Source organism: Neodiprion fabricii, chromosome 7 (genome assembly GCF_021155785.1).
Source record: "Neodiprion fabricii isolate iyNeoFabr1 chromosome 7, iyNeoFabr1.1, whole genome shotgun sequence".
In the NCBI taxonomy this organism is placed as follows: domain Eukaryota; kingdom Metazoa; phylum Arthropoda; class Insecta; order Hymenoptera; family Diprionidae; genus Neodiprion; species Neodiprion fabricii.
In genome coordinates this window covers 21,216,031-21,237,606 of record NC_060245.1, presented here as the reverse complement: position 1 = coordinate 21,237,606, position 21,576 = coordinate 21,216,031, and the positions used below count along the sequence as shown (strand labels likewise).

At 40.6% G+C, this 21,576-nt stretch overlaps 5 protein-coding genes across 7 annotated transcripts; 4 read left to right on the top strand and 1 right to left on the bottom strand.

Moving 5' to 3' along the window:
• Positions 1–106: 106 nt before the first annotated feature.
• Positions 107–6,199, top strand: LOC124187162 (glycerol kinase-like). Of its 3 annotated transcripts, none has more exons than XM_046579469.1 (11): positions 107–391; positions 654–912; positions 998–1,215; positions 1,322–1,534; positions 1,625–1,735; positions 1,826–2,082; positions 2,180–2,385; positions 2,503–2,640; positions 2,713–2,790; positions 2,882–2,966; positions 5,406–6,199. In XM_046579469.1, exons 1-11 carry the CDS (start codon positions 311–313, stop codon positions 5,440–5,442), a joined length of 1,683 nt encoding a protein of 560 aa, XP_046435425.1. In that variant the 5' UTR covers positions 107–310; the 3' UTR covers positions 5,443–6,199. The 3 variants fall into 3 exon arrangements, 2 of the variants coding, with proteins under 2 accessions (XP_046435425.1, XP_046435424.1); XM_046579468.1 differs by lacking the exon at positions 5,406–6,199 and adding an exon at positions 4,736–5,386; XR_006871784.1 differs by lacking the exons at positions 2,882–2,966; positions 5,406–6,199 and having other exon boundaries at positions 2,499–2,640.
• Positions 6,200–6,325: 126 nt separating this feature from the next.
• On the top strand, positions 6,326–7,577 carry LOC124187169 (RNA-binding protein 8A). Its single transcript, XM_046579486.1, has 4 exons — positions 6,326–6,495; positions 6,660–6,806; positions 6,890–7,151; positions 7,251–7,577. Exons 1-4 carry the CDS (start codon positions 6,435–6,437, stop codon positions 7,279–7,281), a joined length of 501 nt encoding a protein of 166 aa, XP_046435442.1. The 5' UTR covers positions 6,326–6,434; the 3' UTR covers positions 7,282–7,577.
• On the bottom strand, positions 7,438–9,354 carry LOC124187166 (26S proteasome regulatory subunit 6A-B). Its single transcript, XM_046579480.1, has 3 exons — positions 9,154–9,354; positions 7,815–8,948; positions 7,438–7,730 (listed from the first exon to the last, which is right to left on the bottom strand). Exons 1-3 carry the CDS (start codon positions 9,193–9,195, stop codon positions 7,620–7,622), a joined length of 1,287 nt encoding a protein of 428 aa, XP_046435436.1. The 5' UTR covers positions 9,196–9,354; the 3' UTR covers positions 7,438–7,619.
• A 5,798-nt stretch (positions 9,355–15,152) lies between these two features.
• LOC124187167 (geranylgeranyl transferase type-2 subunit beta) lies at positions 15,153–17,065 on the top strand. The gene is made up of 6 exons (XM_046579482.1): positions 15,153–15,313; positions 15,397–15,501; positions 15,669–16,025; positions 16,125–16,269; positions 16,349–16,524; positions 16,600–17,065. Exons 1-6 carry the CDS (start codon positions 15,311–15,313, stop codon positions 16,807–16,809), a joined length of 996 nt encoding a protein of 331 aa, XP_046435438.1. The 5' UTR covers positions 15,153–15,310; the 3' UTR covers positions 16,810–17,065.
• A 147-nt stretch (positions 17,066–17,212) lies between these two features.
• LOC124187161 lies at positions 17,213–19,578 on the top strand. Its single transcript, XM_046579466.1, has 2 exons — positions 17,213–17,707; positions 17,779–19,578. The coding sequence occupies exons 1-2, from the start codon at positions 17,576–17,578 to the stop codon at positions 19,573–19,575; spliced, it is 1,929 nt and encodes a 642-aa protein (XP_046435422.1). The 5' UTR covers positions 17,213–17,575; the 3' UTR covers positions 19,576–19,578.
• Positions 19,579–21,576: the final 1,998 nt, after the last annotated feature.

Below are 21,576 nucleotides of genomic sequence, written 5' to 3'. Positions count from 1 at the left end.
TCGTACTTCTTCCCATCGACAAGACCACACGTCAATGATCTCAGCAGTGGCTCAACGATGCTATGCACCGTGCACAACTTTTTCAAATTTGACGCCTGGTCAACGATTCTAGGGACTTTTGAAATTACCCTATAATTTTGTATATGTACATCTCTGATATGTATTCCAGACGAGAACAGCTGACCTGTGATCGTATTGATCTTAAAAGCCGGTGACTTCATAACAGAAGGCATAACCTGCTTTCATTGATAAGTATAAGAGATCTCTGCATGGTACTCTACAAGTAAACAATTGTTAAACAACATCGCAAATGAATAAAAATGAGTCAATGAGCAGATACGGCCCACTAGTAGGTGCTATTGACGCAGGAACCGGCAGCTGTAGATTTTTGGTACATGTTTCAATTACTTCAAACATTTTCTTCGCATCAATAAACTAATGCTGTGATGAATCGAATTTGAGATTTGAACGAAAACTATTTGGATCTCATTTTAATCCCGCGAGAATCGAATCATTTTCTCTGCCCTCGAATCAATGATACTCAAATTAAAATTTCAAACACCTTTCACTTGACTTTGAAATACGCAGATCAGAGACTTAAACCGTCAATTTTTAAACTAATTTCCACTTTTAAATATAATTCCTTTCCCTAGGTATTCGCGGCAGAGACTGCCGAGGTGTTGACCTATCATCAAGTATCGGTATCGCAGTCGTACCCCAAAGAAGGATGGGTTGAGCAAGATCCTGTAGAAATAATTAAGGCAGTGAAAGAATGCCTTGATCAAACAGTCTCCAATTTACAACAGCTGACGATAGATCCTTCAGACATCGTTGCTATAGGTGTTACAAATCAAAGGGAGACTACAATCGTCTGGGACTCGCTAACCGGAGAACCGTTGTATAACGCGATAGGTGAGTCCAGATTTTCGGCAATTCTGAGCATCTTTTGTTACAACCAGTTTCATTGTGGTTCTATTTCGTTTCTCTTTATTTGCAGTATGGATGGACATGCGCACAACCAGGATCGTCGACGATATCCTAAAGAAAGTACGCTTTCAAAATAAGAATTACCTGAAGCCTTTGTGCGGGCTGCCGATCAGTCCATATTTCAGCGCCCTCAAGTTGAAATGGCTTTTGCAAAATGTTACAAGGGTACAGGAAGTGGTCACCGAAAAACGATGCATGTTTGGCACCGTTGATTCCTGGATAATTTGGGTTTGTGTACTTTTTGTGAAAAAATTATTATACTCGCATGTAATGTTCTATTTATTCATTGCCACCGTTGCCGGTCAGACGTTAAAAGTGACTTTTTTCATTTCAGAACTTGACTGGAGGAATAAACGGCGGTGTGCACAGCACAGATGTTACCAACGCGTCGAGAACAATGCTGATGAACATCGAGACATTAAAATGGGACCCGGTACTTTTGTCATTTTTTGATATTCCACGAGAAATCTTACCCCAAATACGTAGTTCCTCAGAAATTTATGGTCACATTCAAGAAGGATCACTTAGAGGAGTTCCCATCTCAGGGGTGAGAAATTCATCATGATCAATTATGATATTTTATTTCCAATATTTAATTGAACCAAGAACAATACAATTAAAGTAATTTTATGACTAGTGCTTAGGGGATCAGCAATCGGCGTTGGTCGGACAAATGTGTCTGCAACAAGGGCAGGCTAAAAGCACTTACGGAACAGGCTGCTTCCTTCTTTACAACACAGGATCTGCGGTAAAAATATTTCCTTCTATTGAATTTTAGCAATAATTAGTGCTAAGCTCTGAGCAGCGGACATTAAATATCTTTTTTATTGACTCTAAGATAGTGGATTCATCTCACGGACTGTTAACAACAGTTGCCTACCAATTCGGCCCTGATGCTCAACCTGTATATGCACTAGAAGGCTCAGTGGCGATAGCTGGGGCAGTGATACGATGGCTAAAGGATAACATGGGTATAATATCGGATGTGAACGAGTGCGAATCGATAGTGCGCCAAGTTTCCAACGATAATCGCATAACTTTCGTGCCAGCATTTTCCGGCCTTTATGCCCCTTACTGGAGAAAAGATGCTCGCAGGTAAGAAGATCCTCCGGTTTTCATTTGACATTGGAGAGATTCTTTCCAAGTAAAATTTTACAATCAATCGTCATGTAGTGGAACTATCAATTTTTAGCGTGATATGCGGAATCACGGAGGACACAAACAGCGGGCACATAGTCAAGGCAGCTCTGCAAGCTGTGTGTTTTCAGACGAGAGACATTTTAGAAGCAATGAAAAAAGACACCGGTTTGGTATTGTCGAAACTTTTAGTCGACGGCGGTATGACTGCGAATAATCTACTCATGCAAATGCAGGCGGATATTTGCGGTATACCCGTGGGTAAGTTTCACAGTAAAGAGAAGAAAAACGAAGGCGTTCAACGAAGGCGAAAAATTGTGTACAAAAGAGTAAGAGAAATGTACATCTATTATCTAAATTTAATCTTTTACAAGGAAGTCAGGCCATTGATGTGTGAAACAACTGCTTTGGGTGCCGCGATCGCTGCTGGTTGCGCAAGCGGAATACGAAAATGGGACGTTAAATTAGACGCGGCTGTTCCAAGTGATACTTTTCTGCCTTCCATCACCGAGGATGGTGAGATTGTAGATTTTTCAGCCATGATTACCGTTTGCCTTACTCACATTTCTTTTTCTCTTCATTTATCAGAACGAGACGTTTTGTTTTCTCAATGGAAAATGGCTATAGACAGAAGTCTGGGTTGGGAGCCTTTATTGGATGAGGATGGTATGTATATTCGAAATGGTTATCCAAAATCGGCATTGAACAAACGTTTTGAACTCAGCCTTTATTCTTCTTTTTCTTTCAATGTGTTTAGAAGAGATGGAAAAAATTCATGCGATTACTGCGCCAGCGATTTTCATCATGGGTGCGATGTTTTTACTCATTGTTGCCAAGTATAGGTCAGTCTTTTAACATATATTTTACGTAGGATGATAATTCCACTGATATATCTCCTTAGTAGCTACTTTGCGCAGTGCTGATGCCGTATCTATGATCAAATTACATTCACAGTATGTGCATTTAGAATGTAGTCTAGGTATGTATAGGTATATTTTATTGACTGTTTAATGTAAGAAAAATTCTAAGTTCATTCAACGTTTGTTACATATACTCGCGAAATAAAAATTCACACATTTTTTAGAAGGTTGTATAGTTCCTCGATCGATTTCGTTCAAACGTACGTGAAATTTAGTTAATTTTCTGTTGTTTTTTTTTACATTCACTCTACTATATTTCGTTTGACGAACCTGACTTCCTTCGAACCCCTTCCAGTTATTCATCCTAAGGTTGTCTTTTCGCAGTGGGCTATTCGAGGCTCCGCTCTCGCATTTTCGATTTTCCCTTTTCATCCGGGGTCGCGAGGATGCTCTGATTTGAAGAAGCCGTCGCGGGTTCAAGGTCGGAAATCGGAGTTTCCTCATCGGTGCTAGGAACCCTGATATTTCTTTGCTTCGCAGCTAGTATCTCTTTGGTCAAAAGTTTCGGCGGTGTGGCCGCGCCTTCATTTCTTTCCGACGATATCTTCATCCCCTTGACCGACGCGGTTGGCAAACTGTCCTACATAGCGACGAATGAATAATCAATACGGCATAACGGTCGAAAATATTTGGTAACAATAAAAACGAAATTGAATTTTTACCGACGAATTGTCCACCGTCGATGTTTGCGCAACGGAAACCGACGCTGCTAACCAAGTGTCGTTCCTTATCATCGCAATGCGAAGCCTCGAACGTTGGGGCGCCAATATACGAGTAATGAGAGCTCGGCATGCTGTAGAAATCTTCGGATCTTTCGGAAAGGTAACTTTGTTCTGAACTTGCTGGGATAAACGGGGAGAAATTTCGTTTCATTCCGTGGCTTGATTAACATGAAATTTTTTTGAAATGTAATTTTTCATAGTGTACCTGGGTACCTTAACGAGTTGGGCGTAGTTTGTATCGTCGAAAGGAAGTCTGCCGTAAACCATCGCGTACAACACTACACCCATTGACCAAATGTCCGATAATTGCGGCTGGTATGGTATCCCTTTCAAGATTTCAGGTGAGGCGTAGGCGTAACTGCCGCAGAAAGTTTCGCTCAGAGGGGCGATTCCGTTTTTCGGTTTCATGTGACCGCGGGCAAATCCAAAATCCGATAGTTTTATGTTGAAGTCGTAGTCCATCAGCAAATTTTCGCATTTTATATCCCTAGGGATCAGTCGATTGTAATCGCATTATCGTAATCGATGTAAAATTTATATATATATATATATATATATATATATATATATATATATATATATATATATATATATATATATATATATATATATATATATATATATATATATATATATATATATATATATATATATATATATATATGCATATCTTGTACGAAATGCCTGTCGCAATTTTTTCATACCTATGCACTACGCCCCGTTCGTGGCAATAATCCACGGCATCTATGAGCTGCCGAAACCAGCGACGGCTGCGTGTCTCGTCTATGTAAGAATCGCGACGTATAACGTCGAGCAGGCTTCCGTTATCGGCAAATTCCATAACGATGTAAACCCTGATATGATTTAAGCGCTGAGCGTCAGTTGCATTCCGGGATTCCAAACTTGCGATTCTTACCTGTGTGTGGTTTCGATTGCCTGCAGAAATCTAATTAAATTTGAATGTTTCAGTCCCTTAACGACTTCGATTTCTCGGGGCAGAAATTTTTTTAGATAATCTCCAGGCGCCTGAAACTTCGAAACTATCTTGATTGCGACTTGACAATCATGGCGCTCGGATTTAGCAACCTTTGCATAAGGAACGTGGTGTGATTATCATGGGATAGTAAATCATTTCAAATTATATCGACGGGTATGACTTGTTTGAATTTTACTTTCCGAATTAACCTGCCTTTACAGTCGCGTACGAGCCAGCGCCGATCGTTTTTCCCAAAGCGTAACCGTGTGTTTCTAGAACGGTCAATTTACGATCAGATTTTTCACTGTCCTTTGCGTTAGCTGTACCGATTCCGGCATTGGCTAGGCTCGATTTTGGTTCCACTATCGGTACCGCAGCCATTATAAAGCCGAGCTCAAGTGTCGTCTAGGAAAAAGGAGCAATTTTTCATTCCAAGAATTTTCAGTAACGTCAGTTCTGGTTTGGGTAACAGACATGAATGTAAATTCTTACATTTTAATATTTTTACTGACGACATTATAACCTGGTGAAAATTGCTCCGTAAACTAGATCTTCAAAAATCCTATTGCATGATTATTTAAATCAGAATGACACGTTGACTGAATTTATTTGAGCATTTCGAGATCGATAAAAAAAAATTTTATCAACTTTCAAATCAAACAGGAAACATCCACTCGAGGATCGATTCGACGACATCTGAACTCGTTAATATCGAACACCTTCAGAGTGTAAATCAACTGACAAACGATAACGACGTATATCTCACTCGTTCAAAAATATTGAACCTTTTTTGCTGCCAAATTGCAATATGAAATTGCAGCTAGTCATTGTTAAGTTTTCAACTATTAACGCAAATGACCCTCAAATGCAGGTAAAATTTCGTTCTCGAGTTCGGAAATAGCGAAGATAAGCACGAAGATGGGAGCTGTTTGGAGTTCCCGTGAACTTTGGGTAACAGGTAAATCCCATGTATAATTCTATCACTTATTTGTCCATTGCCTGTTTTCATGCTGTTTATACTTTTTGCTGCGTATTTAATACTACTAAATCGTCGAACATGTGTGAATTTTGGATCTTGATGAATTAAACATATTCGTTATTTTTGCAAATCGATCGCGCCTTTTGCATCGATTTGATATTTCCTGTACCATAATGAAAATATGAGATGACAATTTTCTTATTTTCTGTTCTCTACTTTCCGATTCACCGATAATTTATGTCAAGTTAGATGACGCGCTTTTTGCACGTGGATTTGATTGTAATTCCGCAACGCGTCCGCAGCAAAGTGGAAACATCGAGTGCGTTAATTTGAATTATTATTGGGATTGTCACTCCTACTCATCTCTGCTAATACAACTAGGCTGATAGCTGACCGTTGACCGTGTTTTTTCACATGTGCATAGTAGAATATGTATATTGTTGATTATGTTTAATTAATTTAAGCGACAAAAGGAATTTGAAACCATAAGAATCGCGATTTGCCCCCCATTAGAATTAAAAACTTAGGTCATATGGTGATAAAATGGCGCCGACAACCATTTCCAAACAAATAGTTCCCAATAACCAGCAAGTCGCCGTTCTGGGTCACTGATTGTCGACGCCGTGTTTATCCTAATGTCCGCATCTCGTGTGCGAATCGGTAATTTGAGCGCATTTTAAGTTTCGCTGTGAATAAATAACGAGACTTAAGAAATGGCAGATGTTTTGGACATTGACAATGCAGAAGAATTCGAGGTCGATGACGAAGGAGATCGTGAGTAAAATTCAGTCCATTTTTCATTTCTGATGAATATTCCAAAATTGTAACCTCCAAATGATGGACGGATCAATACGTCACTTGGCATGTTTCATTCGTGAAATAACATCAAATCTTGTCTACAATCCCTTCGGGTTAACCATCGTAAATATTTATTGCAGAGGGCATCGCCCGTTTGAAGGAGAAAGCAAAGAAGAGGAAAGGTAGAGGACACGGTGCGGAACTTGTCTCCACCAGAGATGACGTTGGTCATTACGAGTCCATGAACGTTGTCGAGGACGAGGACGATCAGCCGGGACCGCAGAGATGTAAAGCGTTGTTTGTTCTTACTCCTTGTCTTGTTCTCTTGTTGAAATATTAAATGTCATTTACCTGATATCCGTGTTTCCAGCTGTTGAGGGATGGATACTCTTCATAAACTCTGTTCACGAAGAAGCTCAAGAGGACGATATACAGGATAAGTTCTCAGAGTTTGGTCAAATAAAAAATCTACATTTGAATTTGGATCGGAGGACTGGATTTCTCAAGGGATACGCGTTGGTTGAGTACGAAACATTTAAGGAGGCTCAAGCAGCAAAAGATGCTCTGAACGGTGCCGAAATTTTGGGTCAGCCAATAACTGTCGATTGGTGTTTCGTCAAAGGACCAAAAAAGTGAGAAACAAAAATAGTATACATATATTTTTCGTAATCTATTGACCAGGCACTGTCAAAATGGTCGATCCGTATTTAAATCTGTGGAATTAATTTCAGGATTAAGAAGAGGAGTCACAGAAGGCGATAAACCGAGGAAGAGTTATTCTACTTTCGATCAATAATAAAGCACGATAATTTTGTTTTTTTATCGTGTATCAAGTAAGGTGTAAAACACGCAACCGAAGCCTGAATGATTTTGTATTTTAACTGATATTATAAAATAAAAATAAAAATTCCACAACCGTAAATACGTAAAGAGTTTTATTCAGCAAGTTTTATACACGTTTTATGTATTGGATGCGAATTTATTTGCGAGTTTTTACAATCTATTAGAAATCGTGATGAAAAAAATTGTTAGGCTCACAATTGGCTCATAAGCCTAATTTAAAAAAAAAAAAAAAAAAAACACGCCGAAGTTTGGGATATCTATGAATAGTAGTTAAGGTTCGCCTTCTTTTTGGCCTGTACTTCCATGATAGCTTCCATCAAATCTTCGTGTGTGACGGCAGTTGCATTGCGTCTGAGAGCGATCATACCCTGTAAATGACACAAAGAGATAATAAATCACGAGTTAATGCGCAATCGAGAATGGAGTATAAATTTGTTAAAACGAAGACTTACTGCCTCAACGCAGACAGCCTTGCACTGAGCCCCGTTAAAGTCATCAGTAGACCTGGAAAGTTCTTCAAAATTAACATCTGGCGACATGTTCATTTTCCGTGAATGTATCTGCATGATTCGAGCTCTAGCCTCTTCGTTGGGGTGGGGGAATTCTATTTTTCTATCTAAACGCCCGGATCTGAGCAACGCAGGATCAAGTATATCGACCCTGTTAGTGGCAGCAATAACTTTAATATCGGCATTGGAGCTGAAGCCATCCAATTGATTAAGGAGCTCCAGCATAGTTCTCTGGACTTCTCTGTCTCCAGCCTTTTCAGAGTCGAATCTTTTCGTGCCAATGGCGTCGAGTTCGTCGATGAATATAATTGCTGGCGCCTTCTCTTTGGCCAGTGAAAATGCGTCTCGTACAAGCTTCGCACCGTCCCCAATGAACATCTGAACCAGCTGCGGTCCAGCCAGTTTGAGGAAGGTGGATTTGGTCTGTGCAGCACAGGCTCGAGCAAGAAGCGTCTTTCCTGTTCCAGGTGGCCCATAAAGAAGCACTCCTTTGGGTGGCTGGATTCCCAAATTTTCGAACTTCTCTTTGTGAGTCATGGGCAGGACAACGGCTTCTATAAGCTCCTGGATCTGCTTGTCCAGACCTCCGATGTCAGAGTATTGTTCGGTTGGCCGTTCGTCGACCTCCATCGCTTTTACTCTGGCATCATACTCGGCGGGTAGAGTTTCCAGGACGAGGTAGCTGTCTTTGTTAACGCCGACCAGGTCACCGGGCTTGAGTGACTCGGCGTCGACCAGTCCTATCACAGGCAGAAAGTATGTTTGACGAGTTGAAGTTTTTATCACCGCGCATTTTCCCTTCCTCTGCGCATCTAGGTCCACAACTGCTCCGTCCTCCTCACCCATGTCCTGGGGATCCACGTCCAGTAATTCTATGACGTTCGATACAAGGTATGGCAGTGTTTTGTTAACTTTTATTTTCTCTGTGTTTTCCTTTATCTTCTCGTTCTGCGCCTGGAGCTCGTGCGATATTCTCATCACGTCGCTTTTCATTATTTTTATCTCGTTGTCCAGGAGACGGGAACGAGAAACTATCTCGTCCGTGGACATACGCAGAACATCTTCGCCCAGCGTTTCCTTTTTGAGAATGAGAGTGATATTAAATTTGGTGATGTTATTCGGTTATGGGAGCCACTAGTAGCTATGTGATGTCAAGAATTTAACAAAAATTTAGCACATGATAGATTTTCGCTTTCCAAGGGTAAAGCGAGCCGGAATTGTCGTGTCATTCGGGTCAACATAACCCTTAAAAATTTTACACTTCGACGGAAAATCGACTCACCTCTCCATCCTCCCAGATAGATTTATCCTCCAAGGTAGCCATTTGGATTCTCAACTTGGTACTCGATTCGACGCTGTTATTTTACACGAGGATTATTTCACTAACGCCGTGGAAAGGCGATAGTTTGTTACGATTTTTTTTCAATTAACAGATTGGTTCGATGATTATTGCCGAAGCGGAGTGACGTTCCACGAACTCATTCAATCCAGTAGCGACGTAGAGCGAGGACTCGTGTTCAAAACAATCCATAGGCGGCGCCGCTGTAGAAAGAGACAGAACGCAAACACGGCCGAACCCCGTCTAGATGGACTCACGGCGTCACTCGCTTTCGAGCGGCCGGAGTAAACGGAGCAAAAGCATTGTGTTCGCCGACGGTCCAGAATTCATATTATTAAATCGCGTTGTTCAGATTGATGTGTCGTGTCATTCAATTAGTGTACCTCCACCAATAGTGAATAATGCAGAAACAGCAGCGTGTGATGCACAGAAAAAACGACGTTTCGAAGAGAGACCAGGCTGAAAACATTTAAGGTGAGTTTCATACTTTCAATTGTTTTGCGAGTTTGAAGAATTCGATACATTACGACGTAGAAAACAATTGAATTGGGTGATGCGAACGGTTGATGAAATAATCGTACTGAAGTTAGTAATGTTATCGTAACGGTTTATACTGAGGAAAAATTGTTGTTTTGCGACTTTGGAATTGCTCAAAATTCAGTGAAACGTAATAATACGTATGACATACCTAGGCTCATATTCTGAAATCTTAATTCCTTCAAAGTCATTGTAAAATTGAGAAAATAGGTATGTTTTCGCCATTGTTTCGTTACGATAACGCCACTGAGCACAATCTCGTATAAAACGAAATTTACGAATTGGCGTATGCTCAGTTCGAGCCCGCGTATCAGATTTTGAAACGCAATTCGCGTTTGTCGCACGGATACACGTCTGTGAAGTGGAATTGTAACGCATTTACAACACCTTGGTTCGCTGCAGCGTCGTTTCTCAAACATTCGATAAAATTGATTCCAACGTTGGCAGGCAAGACGAGTTTGATTCGGTCGAGCGTAAGGATAAGATGTGTTTACGCGTCGTGTTGATACTGTTCCAAAACAAAAGTCGACTTTTGTTTACTACTGCACCGTCTTTCTCCGAATTACTGCCTTGGGGGTCGATGCTGTAATCCTTTATTGTAGTAATGTGCATACATCAAAAGTTCGTCTATGATGGCGTTGTTTATTTTCAAATTTCGAGTGCTAATTGATCTTGCCAATATCTTGGGTCTAGTTTTAGAATTGTACCGTATATCTAACAATCACGAAGCGATCGGACAACGCAAGAAACTGTAAATCTTTAATGGTTATTTATTCCGAATTGTATACTTTTTAAAAATTGTAGTAAATCTTGAATACTGCGTACATCAAATTTAAAGTTGCATTACTAACCAAATATTACGGTATCTTTTTGATTACAGAAATGAACCGTAACAACGTTGATCGACGCTAATGATTATCTGAATTGACAGAGACTGCCAATGGTTGCTGGAAACATCATGCTATAGCTGAAGAGATCAATTTATCACGAAAAATAACAGGTACGAAATATTTGAGATCATTTTCAAAATTTGTCGCAATACATCATCTAAAATCGTGCATGTATTGAATATTACGTATACGAATTATGAAAATGAAACGTTAACAAAATGTTGCGTCTTTCACCTAATTACAGAAATGAACAGCGGCTAGATTTCTGGAACTCTGCGAATGTCTGAGTAAAGTCACCCTAGCAACTGATAGTGGAAAATAGAATACCCAAGCTGAACGGGTCGTAATGCTATGGAAAAAGAGAAACAGGTACACGTTCGAAACCATTCTTGATCATACTGTCACGCTTCCTTTACTTAGAAAAATTTATCTTTCAATTCAAATTTATTTCTGTTTAGTTCGTGATTATATTTTATGAAAACAATTGTGAATTTTGATGTATTACACAAGTTGCAGGTATTGTATTGACCCATAGAATACTAATAGAATGTTATGTATTATCTGATTACAGGGATAATCTACATGGCAGCAATATTGACCGCATTTCTGTAAACTAAACCAACCATTACAGTGAATAAAATTGAAAGGTACCGTATTGATATGATGTTTAATTATAATATGGCTTTTGATTGTAAATAATTTCAACACTGCTCACTGATTTTGTGCCTTTATTCGGTACTTGTAACTATTTCACTTGCCTTCTCTCGTTAATTTATGCGGTTCATTTAATAGTACTTCAGAAACCACTGGAATAATACGAAAGAAAAATTCAGTTTGACACGAACAGTCTGCAGTGACCGAAATCTGATTGAAGTAATTGTTTATGTAATGTTCTGTTATATTCTTATTGCAGTGTAATAAGTGCGTCGCTTCACCATTCAACCTGAGGTGCTACGAGAACTACTACATGTCAACTGTGGAGCAACCCAAAAGAGGTAAGACTACTGATTTTGATAATTGTCGAATGATTCAAGGGGGTTCATTTGGAACCCGATTCTTGTCCTTTCGTAACATGCGGTGAATATATATGGAAGTAGACGAAAGTAATAATTAATTTGAAGACTGACAAGCCAGTTTGCTAAATTAACTCGAGTGTCCTTTTTCTTTTTAGCAGATTTAAGCAGAGACATCCGAGTAACTTCTCCATTACTCGGCAACTTTGGTGAGTTTGCACGTGTTTAGGTTACGGGTATTTCCCTGGGATTCCTCTGTCACGTGGCGTGGCGGTAACAATTGTTACCCAAATCTTCGATTTCTTAGCTGTATTTATAGGCTCATTCACGATGGCAACGATGCTTGACTTTCAGTCGAACCATTTGTTTTTTTCGCAATTTAATATACCGTGGCTTACTTGAAGTTCGAAATGATGCACGTTGCTAAAAGTGGAATGAGCATCGCGACAGGTAACCATCGCTTACTCGGCAATCGCGAGATCGAATTATGTTTCGCTACTGTCGCAATAATCTACGTTTTGCATTTACCGGTGATGTCGTTTAAGTGGTCGGTTCACCTGAGGTTTGAAAATACTCAATTATTCATATGACTGTTAAATTGATGATATTTCAGAGTCTGGCATAACGTAACGTAATCAAATGGCATCTTTCATTGTGTTGCATTTTCAATTCTTAAACAGTCAAGAAGTATGGATCAACTACAAGTTTAGCTCGCTTAGAAAATTGCTGATTGGCATACAGGATGTTTTTAATCAATTTTACAAAAGGTTGATGTACCTATAGTCTGCCAGTATTTACTAAAATAATACATTCAATATTAGGTTTGGCGGTATACAACCGCGATACTGTATTCTGAGTAGGCGGACTATGGTACAAAAACATTTTGCTTCCAACAGGTAACCAACGAAAAAGTAAGTCACAGTGCACCACGGCGCAAATGGTGAAGAATGATCTGTGTTGGAAAGAATGGAGAATCGTTTAGAGCGAATATAGGTAATCGGATAGGTAGGTGGTCGTTTTAGGATCCGTCGCGGGGTTTAGTGTGGATGTGCGTGTGAATCTCCTTTCAACATTTCCGTTGGGTGGTTCCGTCGGGCATCAGGCAGGGGTAGGAAGGTCGCGATGTACCGCGATGTCATCAACTTTTGTAATTCACAGCGTCAAACGATCACAGTGATTTACCTGAAGAGACACGTGAAAGACTCGATATCAGAGTTTCCAAACTATTAGTGAGCTTTTAAATTTTAACGAAATTCAATAACCTATTTCTTTTCACTTTACAATCATTTCTCATTCGTTGTTCAGTTCAATTATTTGGTCATCATCGACAATTATTTCATTCAATTGATCTCTGTGATCGTCTGAATGGGCAAAACGCATCTCTGGACCATCTATCGCGTTCCGTGGTACGCTAGATGGGGTGAGATGCTGAGCTCGAAGACTTCGCGTCGAAGAGGACCGCCGACCGTCACGCCACACAATAATGCATGCTCTCCAACCTCCCTCCCGGACTTGGCTCGCATCTCGGAAGAACAATTCGCATCGCAATGTGTCGGATTCAAAGAGACGCAGATGCGGATTGGATTTCCAGAGAATTTTGCGACAGGTCGTAGATATTTAAGGTTTTTTGATGGGTCATCGGTCGCGCCTTTTTGCGCGTAGATTGATCACGGGAATCAGACGCGTCTTTTGCGCGATGATTTTTAATCAGGGTGGCGAGAAACCGGAAGAATCTGAAAACCCGGGAGAACCGGGAATAGTCAGGGAATTTTGTTTATTGGAAAAAGCCAAGGAATTATGATGTTATGCACACACTTCTGTCATTGTGTTAATCGTAACTTTGTCTGTTTCAGCCAATCAAACATTTTGTCTGTTTCAGCCAATAAAACCTTTCGTCTGTTTCAGCTAATAAAACTTTTCACCGTTTCAGTTAATCATACCTTTTGATTCTTTCAGCCGAACAAACCTTTTATTCGCTTCAGCCAATCAAACATTTCGTCTGTCTCAGCTAATCAAACCTTTTATCTGTTTCAGCTAATAAAACCTTTTGTCTGTTTCAGCCGATCAATCGTTTTGTCTGTTTCATGTTTCGTAAGCAGCAAAAACAACTGCTGTAAAAAGTATTTTCGTTTCCACTTCGAACAGAAATTTTTGTGCGAAGAGAGATGACGAAGAAAACACCAGAATCATTGACCAATCAGAACATTTTTGCTGATGAATTATGATGGACCATAGGTACGAACGCCCTTTTTCGTGAATTGTTTTGAAACTTCACCTATGCTCCGTAAACTCAGTTAGGCTAACTTTTAAACGTGGCATAGTTCAATTCCTAACTATTCGTGTGAGGTAAAGCAATACGATGTGTTTTCCAGTTCTAAATTTGTATATTCGAGATGCACAGCTTCCGAAACTTTTGGTCATCAAAGATGCCTAACATTACCTAACATTCGTAGGAAACCGTCAGGGTGTTCTGAATTTTTTTGACGGGAAACGTTAGGCAATTGTATTTGAGGAACATTGTCGCCACCCTGCTCTGCATAAGAAGAAGAAACGTGTGCGCGAATATTTGTTTAAAGCTAGAAACAAATTCTCATTTTCATTGGTCATCATGCATACGGAATAGTGATGAATTTGAACTTTCCCAGTTTAGTCAGAGAGAATCCAAGTTGATCATTATTCACACCCATCGATCATTACTGACAATGACAATAATGAATTTCAATTTCTGTGAAAATCTCCTGTGTGATGGGAATTGAAGTCTCGTTTTCGTTTATTCGTAATTTTAAAAATCGACACAAGTTATTTCCGTCGGTCAATGATACGCCTGAAACATGGGCGACGGCATCTCGCAAACATGAGCTTTTGTATCAGCCATGCGCAGATGGGTTCTTTCTTCCAGTCGAGTGATCGAATAATTTCCATACTGTTTATTTAGAAGAATTCATGTTTTTCCTAACATTCGTGTGAGTTATTTCATTACTTTTATCAAAGAGAATTTCTTGTTTCTGTAAAACCATTGTGCGAATCATGCACGACGAGTTAGTGAGTCTTAAACTCACATATTTGCATGAAAAAATTAACACTTCTGAAAATTTAGTATCACCTATTAAATATCACTGTCTAATAGTGAATACAATTTGTTAGCTCAATTTCATACAATTCTTAAAATTGGTGACTCTAAAATTTCATTGAAATGTTGCTTTATCTTTTTTTCAATATCGCTAATTTTCAATATTTATTGCCATATTTTTTTTCTCACGTCTTCAACATATTTTGATCCAGAGAAATGTTTTAAGGGTTAATTGTAAACCTGTACAGTGAGAATAATTTTTCTTGTCGGTTAGTATGGAATGCGACATTGTCATACATGAAGCGCTCTGCATTATCTGCTGATTTCAAGATTGTAAATTCCAGTCGGTTACTGAAAGGCCTGTAGTACCAGTTAAAAATTGGTTGGAAAGAACAACTTGTTTCTTGTCAGAGGGTGGTAGCTCATAGGGAAGGAAGAGTCTATGGGGAGTCTGTGTTGTTTCGACGACTTTGGAAACGTCAGATTACAGCTGAAGCGACATAAGTGATACTTGTTTTCTTTGTAATAAATATGGATAAGTCGATGACTTATTAATTTTACTGCCTATCGAATGGAATTCGGCGCTCAGAATGGTGAGGAAAATCCTTAAGATATAATCAATTCTTCGAATCTCACCTGATCTAATCTAACCCTATTTAACCTAAAAATTTTTCAGTCGAAGCTGATGAAAGATGTGGTATTACCACCAAAAATTCCAAAATTACTTATAGAGAAACACGGAAATTATTTAGCCTCCTATGGTAACAACAAAGACGATTATGTAAGTGTCTAGGAAATTATATTTATTATAAAAAAAGTGATTAACTCAACCATGACGATTGTTTATTCCAACTGAAATACCTTTGGATATTTGATTCTAGTTAATTAGCGCAAATGGGATGAAATTTGATCAACAATCTGACCGATGTTAAAAATTCTTTTATTCAGGAATTCTGTATGACCGAGTACCTCAGGATGTCTGGAATGTTTTGGGGTCTAACGGCAATGGATTTGATGGGTCAATTGGACAGAATGGACAAGCAGGAGGTTTTAGAATTTGTAGCAAAGTGCCAGCACGACTGCGGTGGAATCAGTGCCAGCATTGACCACGATCCCCATTTACTTTACACCCTGAGCGCCGTGCAGATATTGTGCATGTACGACGCTCTGGATGTTATAGATGTTGAAAAAGTCGTCGAATACGTGCAAAAAAGGCAGATGCCTGATGGAAGTTTCACAGGGGATGTCTGGGGCGAATTGGATAACAGATTTTCATTCTGCGCAGTCGCCACTCTTTCGTTACTGGTGAGATGTCTAAAATTGAGCATCTCGCAAGACCAGAAAGACTTTCTATTTATGTGATTGCAAATCCAAATACTCACTTCGTGTTTCTTCCTTCATCAGGGTAGACTGGATGCGATAAACGTTGACAAAGCTGTTGAGTATGTCTTGAGCTGCATGAATTTCGACGGCGGTTTTGGTTCAAAACCAGGCTCCGAGAGTCACGCTGGTTTGATTTACTGTTGCGTTGCGTTCTTGTCAATAACCGGTACGCGTTGTGCGACTTTTTATTCTCTTTAATTTGAGGTAATATACTTGTTATTAATCAAGATCCTTTCACCTCAAAGGACACCTTCACGAAATTGATGCTGACCAGCTGGGCTGGTGGCTATGCGAAAGGCAGCTACCATCCGGCGGGCTCAACGGGAGACCTGAAAAATTACCCGATGTTTGTTATTCATGGTGGGTTTTGTCCTCGCTAACTATTTTGGGTCGTCTTCATTGGATAGACAAAAATGAGCTGGTAACACGCGTTTATTTGGCTTTTTAGTTCCGTGTTGTGTTGTTCGAGTTTAACGCTACTGATTTTTCGTCTCAGATAAATTTCGTCTTGGCGTGTCAGGATCCTGAAACGGGTGGGTTCAGCGATCGCCCTGGAGACATGGTTGACCCTTTCCACACGCTGTTCGGTCTGACGGCCATTTCGCTCTTGGACGCGGACTCTTCGTTGAAACCTGTAAATCCAACGTACTGTATGCCGCAGTACGTGATTGACCGAATCGGTCTTAAGCCCTCACGGGTAGATTAATATTTACAATAATTAGTTGAACAAAAAGACATTCACGCGACTAATAAGAAAGAAAGAGAGGGAGAAAAAGCGAGAGAGAGAGAGAGAGAAAAGTATACGAACAACAGAATTGTCAATTCTTGTATACCGTTTCTGTAATATATTTAAATCTTTATCAAACATTCCTCTGCGAATTGCTGTATCAAATTTTATTCATTCGTTTCTCGCAACTCGGTTGTGTAGATGAACCTGTAATAAACTTCTACCTTTATGATTATTCGGTTAATGCACGTCCAAATAATATAGACTTAAACGTGTTTATAGATTAACCATGAAAAAATGCGATGAATCATACAATTTATTACAGTTAATTGCATTTACTCGAGACCGAACACCTGTTGATATTCCCTTGTTCGTTTTTGTAATTCGACATTACGCACGCATTCATTTATTACGGATGTAGCACGACTATAGACAATCGAATGATCGGCAGTTGATGTACATGTAAGTTCGATTTTCAGAAATGTGTTCGAGATTGTTACTTTAGTTTCAAATTCTTGGGTAATTTGACTACAGGCCAAAATCGTGTCCAGCATTATTGAATAATGATTGTACAATCCATCAAACCTTGTCCATTAAGGTGACGTGTTATTGACAGTGATAATTGATGGAGAACATTAGCAGTTGTAACGCCGTATGTTGGCCACTTTTCTCAACCTTTTATTATTACTAAAGTCAGTCTTTGAACTAGAAATCAAGAATTACGGTACCAGTATTTTTCGGCAGTATGCATCGTAACCAATCTCTTCTTATAATTGTTACCCTAGTTTTTTTATTACTTGGAGGCGGTACCGGTTCACTGAAATCGATTCTAGAAACTGGAAGAGATTTTCACGTTGAACAATCGTCAAACTGGATCGTGAGTATCGGCCTTATACATTCCAAGGTCAAGAATGAGTCGTATAACGCTTTCAAAATTTAATCTCTCAGGTATTCTTCTACCGGAAGTGTCTGGTGAATGCCGGGAACCCGATTGTATTGGCTGGAAACATCAATAAAAAAATGACAGTTTCTATCCACCGTTCGATGAAGACAACGATCATCTTATTCACGGAACCAGTCACGACCTTGGATCAAATTTACTCCAGGACGAAGGGGACCAGTGACTTTTATGACAAAAGACACTTCCGGTACCAGTCGAAGGCGGGGGGCTTCTTGGTGGCCGCAAAGTCTCGGCCAGTCCTGGGGGTCATGATAGATAAACTGAAGACTTCGAGGTGGTGGAATCACTCGGCACTCTTCATAATCATCGGTGAAGAATCTGATAACCACGGATGCCACAACGCCTACAGCTTCCTATGGACGGCCTGGCAAGCTGGTATGCTTTCGGCGGTGTATTTGTGCCGCGAAAAGGAAACTGCAGGCCTGACTCTCTTCGCTTACCATCCCTTCAGAGACCATGTTCCAACCGCCGGTTGGGAGAGGGTGGCGAGTTACGCAGGACGGAATGGTCATCCTTGGACTCTTTTCCGGCGGCAACTCGATGAGATTACTGAAAAAACGTACGCGATTAACTGCGGTGAAATATTGTTCGAGAAGACTGCGAACCTGAACGGATATCCGGTGCGTGTTAACGCGATGAACATATCGCCGAAGCTTACGTTTTCGGCGATGAACGATGCGGACACTCTCAAAGTGCACAGCTACTCCGGGGAAGACGGCTGGCTGGCTTCGACTCTTTGGAGCTTCTTGAACGTCACTTTAATTCATGTACCCTACAACGGTGATTGGGGAATGGGATTTACTGAGGCGAATGGCTCCCACTTCGGAATGAAGGCTGACATCGCGAGTGGCAGGGTCGACATTGGGCTTAACCAGCGTTACGCGCAGCCGGATTTCGGCCTGGGAACGACCTATCCTCACATCAGTGCGAGCTATTGCTTCATGACTAAATCCAAGGAGAACGTTCCCTTCCTGGTTGATTTGACGAGGGGCATGAACTGGTGGATCGGACTGCTGACTTTGGGCTCTGCTTTGGTGCTGACGCTGTTGTTGGACTGCCTCGAAGGCCGAGGGTATCGATACGCCTGGTTAAACGTACTGCGAATTGTCATTTCGAACAGTCTGATACGACCTCCGCGTCGGTTTTCGGCCAGATTACTATTCTTGGGAGGCATGCTGGTTTGCGGTACGATGAATGTACTCTTTCAAGGAAAGATGTCAGCTCTCGTTGCCAAGCCCAGGAGCTACGAGAACATTGAGACTCTGGATGAGCTCGAAAAATTCGGATTCGATATGCACGGTTTTATCTCTTTCAAGAAGTTTATATGGCGTGATCGACTTCGGGAGAGATTTGTGGAGTCCCAAGATGACCTTGAGTGCTTTAAACGCGTTATCGACGGCCTACCCATCGCTTGTGCTGGTCACTGCATCAATCTTTGGGAACAGTCTAAACTGGATAACAGATTTCATGTTGCCGAAGAGCTCATTTTACGATACTATAGCTACTATTTGACGAGAACCGATTGGCCTCTTCTACAACGCGTTGATGTCCTCATCTCTAGGATGGTGTCGGCTGGTTTACCAAATATTTGGAGACGCTTTACGCTGTGGAATGTCAAGGTCAGGACTCACTCGATAGATCGCAATTCGTCATATCCTGAGACTTGGCTCGTCAAACTCAATGATCTTCACATCTTTTTCTACGCTTATATGATGGCCCTGTTTTTTGCTCTGCTTGTCTTCGCTATCGAACTAGTATGCTCCAGATGGATGAGAAGGAAGTAAAATTGATTCAAAGACCTTGTTGAAATGATTTGACTTTCAAGTTAAATGTATCCTCAAACGGCATTGGTTCTGATATAGTTATACAATTTTTTGTAATACTTAGTTGTTGCTAGATACTAGCCAACGTTCAAGAGAAATGCAATCAGCACTTCGACGGTCGGAATTGAGCGAAAAGATCGATAGTTCATCAGTCGAGGCACCGCTATTTAGAAATTGCATCACGTAGCGCGCTTGGACTTGGCAACTGAAATTGGATGCGTGGTAAAACCGCGTGTTGATGTTCTTGCACCATCTACGGATGCACCTAGACAAATGAGTATATCTTAGCACTTGAGGGTATTGAATTTTTACCGAGGAAAGTGCTAAGCTGTTGAAGCATACGCCGTCACGTTACTCGCAAAAATGAGTTGTCAGTAACGCAGCGTTAGAAATTTTAGATCCAGTGTATCTGATATCGGTTTTCCAATATCGTATTTGTGGCTAGGAAAAGGTGACAGAAGTCAGCGGGTGTTTCTGGCGGTTGAGTTTTAGTTGCACTCGATGTCCTCAACTGTTGCAGACAGACTAAGCATCGGAACGCGACTGTATAATATTATAGTGATGTTTGGAAAAATCGTAGTTGGTTTAAAGTTTATTTTTATTGCAAGTTTAATCCCGCGACATGAAGCTAGCAAGATAATTATTTATAATTTGACCGACAGTCTGCAACCGACACGTAGCAAAATTTTAGCCGTGGTAAGGTCATTGATTTTCCTCTTTCTTGCCGGAACGGTCCATTTATATGTTTTGGTTTCGGTTTTATTCAGGCAGAGCTATCGAAGAAGTGTTTTAAGGGGAATGAAAAGCTCCTAGTTGTGGGCGAGGGCCTTAATGACGAGTTAGTAAGGTACTTGCACCGATCGGAGATAACAACCATCGGGTCTATCTCAAGCTCTAGATTACCCGTTGCAAAAGATAGTTTCACCGCTGCACTCCAAAGTAAAAAGAAGAGCCCGACTGGGCTGGATTACTATCGTTATCAGTGGAAATCGAGAAGCTTTTTACTCTCTCCGTACTCGGCTCCGAATCTAAAGGATCAGCTTGACCGGCTTAAGGATTCTCAGTGGTGGAATTTTGGAGGATTTTTTTTAATCATCGAGGATGACACGGTCACAGAACGTTGCTCGAATGCTTACGACTTCCTCTTATTGGCATGGAGTTATAACCTGCTGTCCACAGTTTTTCTATGCCAACAACAGAATGGCGAGCTATCCATGTACTCTTACGATCCCTACGGTGATTCGGCTTCCCACCCTTGGATAAAGGTTCGCGAAATAAAAGGCCGACAAGGACACCCTTGGAGTTTATTCAAGTGGGAAAAGTACGACGGTGAGCGTTCCTGTATTCGGAAAAATGTTAATATCACGTCTGAGGTCTTGCGTTACGTAATTGGGTATAATAAGGTTCGTTTTTAATTTGAAGGTCTTCGGTACGGATGCGAAAGAATATTTTACGACAGAACCAAATCGCTGAACGGTTATCCAATATTGACAAACGCGTTGAATGATCCCCCATTCTTATATGTCAAAAGAGATGATACTGGGACAACGAAGTACAAGGGAGTGGATGGTTCCGTCATGACGGACCTTTGGAGTTTCTGGAACGCTTCAATAATCGACGTGAAAATGACCTCCGATTCTTATTTTATGGGCTGGCTAGACGAAGACGGTGACTTTCACGGAAATCTGATCGACATCGCTGCAGGAAAAGTGGATATCAGTATGAACAGTCTAATAGTGCGACCCTTGAAAAACGTAATGGAAGCGTATCCTCACGCTATGGTTAAACTCTGCATGGTGACCAAGGATCGTGGATCGATACCATGGCTTATTGGGTTGTTCTACTTTTTTGACAAATGGACATTGATGTGCGGAGCCTCGATATTTTTCATTGGCTTGTTCGTATTGAGCTACGCCGACAGACGCGGATACATTTCAGGGTGTTTGAATATGCTCCGAGTCT

Coding starts and splice junctions, on each gene's coding strand:
- LOC124187167 (XM_046579482.1), top strand. Junction 15,502..15,668: donor GTAACAACAAAGACGATTAT/GTAAGTGTCTAG, acceptor TCTTTTATTCAG/GAATTCTGTATGACCGAGTA. Junction 16,270..16,348: donor TGCGTTCTTGTCAATAACCG/GTACGCGTTGTG, acceptor TTCACCTCAAAG/GACACCTTCACGAAATTGAT.
- LOC124187169 (XM_046579486.1), top strand. CDS start 6,435: ATGGCAGATGTTTTGGACATTGACAATGCAGAAGAATTCGAGGTCGAT. Junction 6,496..6,659: donor GGTCGATGACGAAGGAGATC/GTGAGTAAAATT, acceptor TATTTATTGCAG/AGGGCATCGCCCGTTTGAAG. Junction 7,152..7,250: donor TTCGTCAAAGGACCAAAAAA/GTGAGAAACAAA, acceptor AATTAATTTCAG/GATTAAGAAGAGGAGTCACA.
- LOC124187166 (XM_046579480.1), bottom strand. CDS start 9,195: ATGGCTACCTTGGAGGATAAATCTATCTGGGAGGATGGAGAG. Junction 8,949..9,153: donor CTATCTGGGAGGATGGAGAG/GTGAGTCGATTT, acceptor ATTCTCAAAAAG/GAAACGCTGGGCGAAGATGT. Junction 7,731..7,814: donor AGGCTGTCTGCGTTGAGGCA/GTAAGTCTTCGT, acceptor TGTCATTTACAG/GGTATGATCGCTCTCAGACG.
- LOC124187161 (XM_046579466.1), top strand. CDS start 17,576: ATGCATCGTAACCAATCTCTTCTTATAATTGTTACCCTAGTTTTTTTA. Junction 17,708..17,778: donor AACAATCGTCAAACTGGATC/GTGAGTATCGGC, acceptor TTAATCTCTCAG/GTATTCTTCTACCGGAAGTG.
- LOC124187162 (XM_046579468.1), top strand. CDS start 311: ATGAATAAAAATGAGTCAATGAGCAGATACGGCCCACTAGTAGGTGCT. Junction 1,535..1,624: donor GAGGAGTTCCCATCTCAGGG/GTGAGAAATTCA, acceptor TTTTATGACTAG/TGCTTAGGGGATCAGCAATC. Junction 2,641..2,712: donor GCCTTCCATCACCGAGGATG/GTGAGATTGTAG, acceptor TTCATTTATCAG/AACGAGACGTTTTGTTTTCT.